The sequence below is a fragment of the Myotis davidii genome, unplaced genomic scaffold, assembly GCF_000327345.1.
Source record: "Myotis davidii unplaced genomic scaffold, ASM32734v1 scaffold197, whole genome shotgun sequence".
Taxonomy (NCBI): domain Eukaryota; kingdom Metazoa; phylum Chordata; class Mammalia; order Chiroptera; family Vespertilionidae; genus Myotis; species Myotis davidii.
In genome coordinates this window covers 4,694,701-4,705,784 of record NW_006291549.1, presented here as the reverse complement: position 1 = coordinate 4,705,784, position 11,084 = coordinate 4,694,701, and the positions used below count along the sequence as shown (strand labels likewise).

Genomic DNA, 11,084 nt, shown 5'->3' with positions numbered 1-11,084 from the left:
TCTATCTTTCATTTGACCTTAAGGATTTTTTTTCTCTCATGGAAATTATCTCACATTATCACCATTTAAAAATTTTATAAGCTATCAGGGAACGACCAAACAAAAAATTGAGCAAAAATATATATCCCTGGAATTATCCTAGCCATGGAAATTGTAGATGCTCCTTTAGTAAAAATACATTTTTTTTTTACTTATGAAGACATCTTTCTTAGCATATGTACTTCATATAGACTTGATGGTGCTCTAAACAATGAACTTCGCATTATGAGTAACATATGACATGTTTAGATATAACTGTATCATGTACAACAGTGACACAACCATGTTTCAGTTTCCACTGAGGATCCGTGAAAGCAAATCACGCTAACTCAGGACCCTAGGAGAACAGCACAATTTCTAGAACTGCAGAAACTAAAGGATTCATCTCCAAGCTCTGAAGGGAGTTTCTAATCTGGAAGCGCCAGGGATTTCTGTACCCAGTGGGAAATCAGATGACGTGACCTTTACCATCCCTTTCAATGGTTAAGATTTTATTCTTCCACATCTTCATGAATCAAACTCGCTTCCTTCAGATTTCTTCATGTTCATTTGTTTAAAACCTTTTCCCCTAAAATCGAGATGGCCTTGTGATACAGGCACTGGCTTCGCCCAGACTGACCTACCCTGCCCAAGGAAGAATGGAACCAGCAAACACCAGTGGAGGGTAATTACATGAATGAAACTGGTTCCTGAGCTGTGACGTGTTGAGTTCGAATCCATTTTCTCCCCGCAGCACTGAACAGTATGTGTATCATTAAAGAGTATTTATTTAATAACTTAGATGGCATTAAAGAGTATTTATTTAATAACTTAGATGGCATTCTTTTGGCTCCAGTTAATACAAAAGGCACTCAATCTCCGTGTTCAGATTGCCTGTGCTCTAATGTGGGCGAAAGGAAGAAAGAATCCCAAAGGACAAATGTTTGCAGAGAAAAAGAACATGACCTAAAAATAAAAGCTGGAGCCAGTGATTCCAACAACACAGGGTGATCACACAAGGTTCAGGGGAAGACCCACTTCCCACTCAGGTCCTGAAACACAGACGCACCCAGGCCTGTTCCCTCTCTTTAGGTGACACTCACTTGAAACTGACAGGAAAGTAATGTGTGCTTGTTCCTTTGACATCACTGGATGGGAGATGAAGAAAGGTCTTCACAGAGCACCCCTCCCTCTCACCCCACCAGGTCAGGTACGGTGATTCCGGGAGACTCTGCACCGTGCGTGCTTTCTGTGCCACTTACTGTAGTGGGGATCCCCGTCCTCACTATTGCAAAGATGCTCCAGAGGAGGAAAATCATCGCCCCTTCAGGCCTGTGCTGTTTACTTAGACGGAAGCATGCTCAGCGCACACTCCTTACTTAATATGCAGAAGGAAGGATAAAACTTGAGAAATGTGTTTACTTGCCTTTTTTTCCTCCCGTAACGAAGAAGCCAATGGCTGCTCTAATAAAACTGCTTTCAGGCAAATAGCTATAGTCAGTAGGAACTGTGGAGACAGAAAAATGATCAAATTAACCAATGAACTTGGCGGGGCTAATGAAGGAAAGATAATGCTGCCAAATCAACCCAGAGACAAACCGGCGATGTTTACACCATTAATCTCAGCACAATTCTCTGTGGCTGCACCTAATTCTATTAAAGTGGCCAGCCTTGGAGTCATCGCTTAGGCGAGGGAAGCTATCTAAAATGGTAGTAAACCTAGCAGAATCTGGAAACCACAGAGGATGATATTTTACTGAAGTGGTTAAAAAAAAAATCCTTGCCACATTGTCTCATCAACGAGCCCCAAGCCCGTGACCTCCTTCGGGTTAGGAAGTTTTCTGCCGGGCTTGCAGGCTGAGACCACCATTCTGGGAGCCACTTCAGGACATCCCGAATCGGATATAGGAGCCATGAGATATAACAATCAGTATCAGCAGCAACCCATCTCTTACGTCATGAGGCAGGGACTAAGGGACCAACATGGACAAATAAACAGGTGCTGCTGACCTGGAACAGCGAAGCAGTGACATTTATGCTCGCTGGGTCCTGGGAGTTTCCAGGATTCTTTTCCTCCCAGAAAATTCCATCAGAAACAAGTAGCTGTACTTTTCCAGACATACAATCATTTTGTGCCAAAGAACCTGGGTGTAGAATGATTCACTGTGACCTGACCTGAGTTTATGTGGGCCAAGCCCATAACGTTTAAAAACCCATGTAGACCTGGCTGGGGTGGCTCAGTTGGTTGGGCATCAACCCATGCACCAAAGGATTGCTGGTTCAATTCCCTGTCAAGGCACATGCCCAGGTTGTGGGCTTGATCCGTGGTGGGGGTGTGCAGGAGATGGGGGGCGTGCAGGAGACAGCCAATCCATGTTGTGTTCTCACATTGATGTTTCTCTCCCTTCTTCTCTCTCTAAAAATCAAAAACTATTCTTAACAAAAAAAGCCTATGTAAAAAAGCAAGCATGCTATTGTTCCAGGACCTTGTGAGAGCACTGCCCCTTAAAACTAGCATTACCAAGGGTTTCCTCCGATGACCGAGTTTTCTTTCTTTTCTCCATTTTAATATGACAGCTGCCAGCTGTCTAAAGTTCATTATGTTGGGAATGCTGCGGAATAATGTCCTATTTTGGTAGCTCAGGAGTGATTGAAAGTGAGGGAGACAGTAATTACAAGGGCCCGTGTTCACGGTAATGCTGTCCACACACTACCTGTCAGGGGAGATGTGGAACTAGGTTTTAATGAGGAATCTTTGGTACCTAAACCCCTCTGGCCTGGGTCCAAGAGAGCCAGTGGGTCAAAATTCTATCAAGAGCGAGGAGTAGATACAGATCCCAGTACATTATAGTGATGCCTCCCAGAAAATCTTCAAGTACGAGCATAAATTAAGCATGTGGGAATTGCAAATATTCCTTATTGCTTGTTATCAAAACGCTGGAAATAGAAAAAGCCTTGTTATACTAAGACCTAGAATTTCAGCTCCAGTCAATGAGATGCACAAGTTTAAATGCACTTATCCCATTATTTTCTCAAAAGCAGGGGCCAGAAGAATTCTAGCCATATGTGAAGAGGCTTTTATTTTTTTTAATTTAAAAAATATTTTTATTGATTTCAGAGATGAAGAGAGAGAGAGAGAAAGAGAGAGAGAGAGAGAGAAACATCAATGATGAGAGAAAATCACTGATCGGCTGGGGCATGCAGGCATGTGCCTTGACATCAATGATGAGAGAAAATCACTGATCAGCTGGGGCATGCAGTCATGTGCCTTGACCCGGGCATGTGCCCTGACCGGGAATTGAACTGTGAACTCCTGGTTCATAGGTCAATACTCAACCACTGAGCCATGCTGCCTTTGTGAGGAAGAGACTTTTAATGAATATGAGTAGTATACAAACTATGATTATTACATCTGGTAAAAAAAAAAAAAAAGAAACTTTGTTCCAAGCTTCAGAGACCTGGTTCTTTTTTTCCTGGCTTTGTCACTGAACCAGCTCTGTACATAAGTTACATAATATTTCTAAGCCTCAGGTTCTTCATCTGTAAAATACACGAGTAGACTCGATGTCTGAACTGTTCTCTCAGGGAGGCAGAAAGGAAGAGTGAAAAGAGCAAGGGCTTTGGAGGCCGACAGGTCTGAGTTCAAACTGGTGTCCGCCACTAACTGCCTTGTGCCCCTGGGTAGGTCAGGCAGCCTTTCCACAGCCCATGTCCTGATGTCAAAATGGGGTGGTAATTCCTATCCCCATCCCTGAGGATTGTTGTGGAGACTAATGCTCTTAATAGTTCATAGCCCGCGTCAGCACCCTCCTTCCAGCTCCAGTGTCCTACGGCTCTACTCTTACCGGAGGTTCTGCTTTGATTTGAGGACAGAGTAGACAGATGAAGATGTCCTAGAAGCCAGATTGCATTGGACTGAAGACCAATCACCCCGGACACACTGATGACCTATGGGTGAAAATGTGACAGTTCAGTGATGGGAAAGGATCCAAACTCAATAAAAGGCCACTCACTGAAAGTCACTGATCTTTTATGAGGTGGTGGCTTGTCTGGTAATGAGAAGCACTATGACAAGGTGTAACATCACCTGTCTAGTCTACTAAGTCTGGGATGATTTAGTCGGTGATCAACAAGTGTTGCTGAATGAATGAATGAGCAAATGAATGAACGAGTGAATCAACTGATGATAAAGAGGATAGTAGTGCTTGTCTCAGATATCCCCGAATCAGAGAGGTCTCAAAATATTATCAAAAACTGGAAAAAGAAAATCCAAAAGGTAAAAAGAGGTGATAATTTGTTTAAAATACCTCTAACAATGGCAGGAGATATTAACAATGGAAGGAGGTATTATTTTGTTCTCTTCTTTAAATAATTTTCAATTAATGCTTGATCATTCATAATAAGCATTTTTAAAATAGTTTAAATTATAGATTCTCCTCCCAAGTTATAGCAACTTAAGTTTAAGTATTTTTTTTTAGAATATTCATATTCATATAGGAAAAAGACAGTTTCTTCTGTTCAGAAATTGATGTTTGCTTTTGAAACTTGAATTACTAGAAGTTCTTCAGGTGTTATAATCACCAACATTTTATAAGATGAAAATTACGCTAAATGACAAGACTAGGACACAAAGGTCTATGTGCAGTAAGAATTCCGGGTAGACAAATGAGATGCCTGAAAAGCAATCTGACAGACACTAGGGGCAGTGGTATTTGTTCAGCTTCTTCCATGCTGTCTGTACCTCCAACTTTTATGCAATGATCATTAAAAAAAATAAAAATACTGAGTTATACAATCATTTCTCAGCACATAACTATGCTCATTCTTCAGCCAAGGCTCACGTTGACAGGGACTTATCCACATCCTTGTCTCAGTGACATGGGAACGGGTGCCTCGACTTGCTACTCAGACATCTGCCTGCCCTCTGATCACCGCCCCTTCTCCTCGCAGGGTCAGGTTTTGATTTTTATGGGAAACTAATGCCAACTTAACTCAAAACGCCAGCTTTCTTTGTTTCCAGAAGAGTGCATGTATGTCAGCAAATGCAGGGCCACAAACCATTTTCAAATGCCCTGAAGCTCACCATCAGCAAACAGCTTTCCTCATTTTCTAATAAAACAGTTTGTATCATGAAAGAGAAAAAAGACAAAAGGGGGGCATCCGTGTTCCCACTGAAGGGCTTTAACTTCCTCCTCTCACCTGTGTTAAGGCTCTAATGACTTCATTGAGTCTGGCTTGAAACTGAGAGGTCTGGATGGCTTCTGACTTCAGCTGAAAGAAAAAAAAATTCACTCCAACACCCCCGAAAAAGCATATGATGACATTCCCAGTGCTGAGCTACCCTCTTCTACACTACGCAGTCATTTATCACTATGTCCTTGTCTTTCAAAGTGGGACTCCACAGTGAGCTCCCAGAGAGCAGGGGCCAGGCTTTATTTATCACTGATTCCCTATCATTCATTCAGCGTGGCACGCAGCAGCCACCTACTACTCCTGAACTGTATAAACAAAGGAGGTCCTTAGAATTACTTACAAACTTACGCATCTATGTGTCCACTATGGAAAACATTTTATCATTTTTAAGAAATATTTTTATTGATTTCAGAGAGGAAGGGAGAGGGAGAGGGATAGAAACATCAATGATGAGAGAGAGTCATTGAACAGCTGCCTCCTGCACACCCCACACCAGGGATCGAGCCCACAACCAGAGCATGTGCCCTGACTGGGAACGGAACTGTGACCTTCTGGTCAATGCTCAACCACTGAGCCACGCTGCAGGGCTGGAAAACATTTTAGAGTGAAAAAAACAAAAACATACTTAGATACTAACTTAAACATTACAGATGTACAATGGAGTTTCTTATAAATGATTTCTGTAATTTCTTATGATTCATTAACTTTTCTCAGGCAGGGAACTTTGTAGCAAGTACATTAAGTTGACTAGGTTTAATTCCTACAAATCAAATAAAATAAGGGGGGAAAAATCTGTAATCAAAGAATTCTCAGCAAAGAACAATTTTCTGCCCTGGCCGCTAAGTTAGTTGAGTGGCCTCCCATGTACCAAGAGGTCACCAGTTCAATTCCCAGTTGGGGCACATGCCTGGGTTTTGAGCTCGATCCCCAGTAGGGGGTGCAGGCGGCAGCCGAATGATGTTTCTCTCTGTCTCCCTTTCCCTTCCCCTCTTCTTTCTCTCTCTCTGCCTCTCTCTCTCTCTCTCTCTCATATCAATAATCCCCCCCTCTCTCTCTCTCTCTCTCTCTCTCTCTCTCTCTCTCTCATATCAATAACACCCCCTTTTTTTAAAAGAACAATTTTCCATACATTAAAGTCACTGCAAAGCCCAGTGTAACCATTACGATGAGCATATATTCTTCTGTCCTCAGCATACTGAGATGCTAGGTATTCTGCTCTTGCCTTGGCTAGGTACACATTCAGATTTCTTTCTTTCTTTTTACCTGCATCACATCCCCTTCCGAGCCTACCAGGGCCACCATGCCATGGAGAGCTGCCAAGCAAAGCATTGTGGGAGAGCCCTGAAAACAAAGAATATGTCATGAGGGAAACAGTCCTTGGGTTTGAATTCTAGAAAACTTATTCTATCATCGAGAATTTAATGGTCAAAATGGGTAGGGTCAACATAACCTGTATCACTGAACCAAAAATGGCCTCAGACTTAAATAAAGCTACAGGCTGAAGTTGTTAGATCATAAGTGGCTTCTTGTTGTTTTTTTATCTTTTAAAAACCTCAATGTTGTTTAAAATTAAAACATTGGCCAAATAACCAGTTTTAAAAAAACTATCATAGTTGACAGGATGTATCATGTATAAGGGTTGAAAGCACACGTTTCCCTTTCATTTGAAATTACCCATTCTTTTATTGTTAAGCTATATACCTGAGCAGTTATCTACAAATGGTCCAATTAAGTAGCCCTTTTCCTTTATACAAAACTAAAATACCATGCAGGTGGCGACCTCTACCTCTGCTAGGACAATCCTGATCCAGGCAGGGAGCAGCTTGCTGCCCCAGTCTTCGGCTTTTCCATGTCCACACACAGACAAACCATGGACTATGTTGCCTAACGCCAAGGCAAAACCTGAAGTCTGTTACAAACAAACAGAAACAAGGGGTAAGGAAAGGGAAGAATGTTTACATATTGCAGCACAAGCACTTCCCGGGGTTCCCTTTCCCCCCCGACAAGTTCTTTAGGCATCTGAAAATCAGGGAGCGGCAGATTTTAAAAATCTAGACTTTGGTTTGCAACAGAAGCTACAGTCTAATTGCAAGGGAGTCAGCTGCAGTGAGTGGTTTATTTGAGGGAAATAACACCGCACTATTGAGCAACGTGGCTCAAATGATCCACATTTCAGAAGGGGTTCCAGTGAAAATACCCAAGTAGATCGTGCAAGCTGTCAACTCCCAAACAAGAGGATAAAATGTCTCATAATGAGCACTGCATATGTAAACGTCTACATTTTGATGTTGCAAACCCTACTGAACATGAGCAGGCAAATAATCATAAAATAGTAACAATACCAAACAATATACATTTAAAACCAGTGAATCCTGAAATAACCCACTATGGCCAATATTGAGACTTGAGAGAAACCTTAAAAAAAACCCAACACACTACCACCAGCAATGAGAAGATTCTAAAGCATGTGTAATCAGACAGAGCTTTTCTCCCCTTCAATTCTTAAAGTTGTGGTAAAATACATATGACATAAAATTTACCATCTTAATCATTTTTCACTATGCAATTCGGTGGTATTAAGTACCCTCACATTATTGTATAACCAATCACTACCATCCATCTCCAGAACTCTTTTTATTTTGCAAAACTGAAACTCTATACCCATTAAACAAGAACTCCCCCTCCTTCCTCCCCCTGGCGACCACCATTCTATCTTCTATTTCTATGAATGTGATGACTCTAGGTGCCTCATATAAGTAGAATCATACAGTATGTGTCTTTCTGTGGTTGCCTATTTCACTTAGCACAGTGTCCTCAAGATTCATCACTGTTGTAGCATAGGATTTCCTTCCTTTTTGAGGCTGAATAATATTTTAGAGGAAACATTTAAGGGTATTTAATTTAATTTACAGGCATTTAATCTTTCCTATACCTATTTAGTCTATATTCTTTGCCTTGTATTTGCTAAGGTTTGACCTTATCAGAGCCCTCTATGTATTCATTTTGTAAATGCTATGTACTCTCTCCAACCAATTAAAAAAAAAAAGTCTACCGGAGGACATAAGGAATGAGAGAAAAAGGCCCCTGTGATTGTTGGCTGGAGCTGTGAGATGGGAGAAGAGTTAGAAGCTCCTCAGTTCTGGGCATGAAAACATCCCACATCCTCTCATCAGAGGAAGTCAGGATCAGGGCCGAGCAGCAGCCTGAGACGCACAGAGGGACGGAACCGGGGCGCCTTCCCACCTGCTGGTTGCTCTCTGCCAACCGGCGGAGCTGGCTCATCGTGTCCTCGGCCTCCGCGGCCTCGATGATGCCGGCACTGAACGCCGCTGTGCACACGCAGCTGAGGGTGTAGGCCAGGACCTGGAAGAAAAGACAGCAGGACAATGTTTCTTCACGAGGGAAAAGAAAAGAACAGGTTTAATTGACACAAATATTCGGTCAAACTTCTCCCCCGTAAGGAATGGATTTAAGTACGCCTCCCACAGACGGGCACTGCTTCGCTGCCTCACTTCTGTTTCCTAACCATGTTATGAGGTGGGCGTCATTATTCCTACTCTATAGATAAGGACGTTGAGGCTCAACTACACAGAGCTAGCAAGTGACAGGAGCGAGATCCAAAACCAAAAGGCTCCCTCACCAATTCAGGACACACCATCTATATGTGGTAGAAGCCGGTTTTCATCACAGTGGACGTTACTAATTGCCACAGGTCTGATCCAAGGCCAAGCAGCGGAGGGATAGAGACGAGGCTACATTAAGATTCCCCAGTAGCAGCAGTGGAGCAGAATGGACCACAACTGAGGGCTTTAGAGTCAGATAAATTGTGTAAAATAGAGATAATACTCCCTACTTCCTAGCACTGTAGGATAATATAATAAGTAAATGAATACATGACCAGATTACAAATAAAAATGCTGGGAGTAGAGATGGAATACTCAGGTGTATATTCCAAATTGATCATTTATTGGCTAAGTAACGCCAGGCAAGTCAAACAATCCATTTGAGCCTCAATTTTTGCAAATCATAGTTAATCACCCCCTCTCTGTTATCTTGCATTTTCATGATGAAACCCTCCCTTACAAAGATACTCAAGCCAACGTGGAAATGTGCATCTCCCAACACTGGTTTATTCGGCTGGAAAAGAATAAGTGGTTTCTAAGGTAGAAATTGGATAATAAAACATGAGAGGGGAGAAGAAAAACGTGTGTCCAAGGCCTCACACATCAAAACATCAAGTGGTCAAATGCCTCAATTAGGAAAACCTCGCTTTCATTTGTTAGCCAAAGTGCTCCTTGGCGGCAAAATTTTCTTTTTTCCCTTTGCTTAAAAAAATATGTCCTTTTGAATCATGCTCTGCTTTGAAAGTGGCAATGTGGGGCATGTCTTAGAGCAGTGGTTCTCAACGTGCTGGCCCTATAAATACAGTCCTCATGTTGTGACCCAACCATAAAATTACTTTCGTTGCTACTTCATAACTGTCATGTTGCTACTGTTATGAATCGTCATGTGAATATCTGCTATGCAGGATGGTCTTAGGCGACCCCTGTGAAAGGGTCGTTTGACCGCCAAAGGGGTCGCGACCCACAGGTTGAGAACCGCTGTCTTAGAACCAAACTTCAGCCCTCTGTGCCCTCAGAAATTCACCGATTCAACCAGCCCCATGGGCCTGAGAGGAGGGGCCGCACAGGACACAGCGGCCTTTAGGCTCCTCAATAGCTCCTGCTCCAACAGGAGGGAGAGTCTGGCCAGGCCACGAGGTCGTCTCCGGCTCCTTCCTGCGAGGAGCACAGGGCGGCCTCACCTGCACAGGACAGACTCCCAGGCCCGTGGCCGACACTCACAGGCCGCGTCACATGAATTGCGAGTCTGCATGTTTCTGCACCACAACAGAAAAAGCTCTTCATTTAATGTGGTGACGGGAATCTCTTCAGTGATTCTCATGCTGGCTGACATTTAAAAAGGCAAACACCTTTTTGATCTGCAGTTTCTTAAGCTATTTCCTGGCCATTTTTTTTTTTAAAGTGACATGGGCTTGGGCTTAATTCTAACTCTCTCCATTTAACCCCCCTCCAGAAACCGCAGCGCTTCTTAGAAAGTGCCTGCTCCTGCTGACGCGGGAGTCTGTATTCAGTCCAGGCGCTTATCTTACTTGCCACATTTAAGTCCAAGTTGATTTAAACAGCTGCACGATTTGAAACCCTTATGATCTATTGGAGGTGGCTTGCCACTCGGATTTTTCTCCTTATCCCACTTGAGGGTGAGGAAGAATTTAATTCCAGGGTCACCAAAATGTGAGAAGCAGAAAATAAGCAGCAACATGAAGCAAAAGCCGGGGAAGGGAAGGAACCCGGGACCTCGCCTCCTACCTCCTGGAAGGTCCTGCTCTGGCTCCCGCTGTCATCGAGGTACGCGGACAGCTTCCGCAGCGACGCGGCCACGTGGACGCGCGACTCCGTTTGGCTGCTGTGGCTCATGAGGGACAGAACCAGTCCAACTCCCAGGATACAGCCCGTGCTTGGAGGCCAAAAAGACAAGGTGTTAAAAATCACAGAAGTCCGCGCTTCACCTTTCCCAGGAGTTTCCAGTGCCCCACAGGCTTGGGTGAGAGGGCTGGATTCAAATTCTGCTGCCTGCTCTGTAAGCATGTCCCACAAAACACCACAAGTACACACCTCTCTCCTCAAAAGGCAACCTTTACAAAACAACAATGAGGTACCACCTCACACCTGTCAGAATGGCTATCATCAACGAATCAACAAACGACAAGTGCTGGAGAGGATGCAGAGAAAAAGGAATGCTTGTGCACTGCTGGTGGGAATGCAGACTGGTGCAGCCACTATGGAAGACAGTATGGAGTTGCCTCAAAAATC

General features: G+C 43.4%; 1 protein-coding gene across 2 annotated transcripts in view; it reads right to left on the bottom strand.

Annotated features, from left to right (window-relative positions):
• FOCAD (focadhesin) overlaps nucleotides 1-11,084 on the bottom strand; it is a 280,601-nt gene that overhangs the window by 32,378 nt on the left and 237,139 nt on the right. For both annotated transcript variants that reach the window (XM_006764937.2, XM_015564735.1), the window contains exons 29-35: nucleotides 10,581-10,728; nucleotides 8,455-8,574; nucleotides 6,998-7,120; nucleotides 6,475-6,552; nucleotides 5,218-5,289; nucleotides 3,864-3,966; nucleotides 1,445-1,525 (exon numbers count right to left, since the gene is read on the bottom strand). In XM_006764937.2, the coding sequence (XP_006765000.1) occupies nucleotides 1,445-1,525; nucleotides 3,864-3,966; nucleotides 5,218-5,289; nucleotides 6,475-6,552; nucleotides 6,998-7,120; nucleotides 8,455-8,574; nucleotides 10,581-10,728 (725 nt within the window). The remainder of the gene's footprint in view (nucleotides 1-1,444; nucleotides 1,526-3,863; nucleotides 3,967-5,217; nucleotides 5,290-6,474; nucleotides 6,553-6,997; nucleotides 7,121-8,454; nucleotides 8,575-10,580; nucleotides 10,729-11,084) is intronic.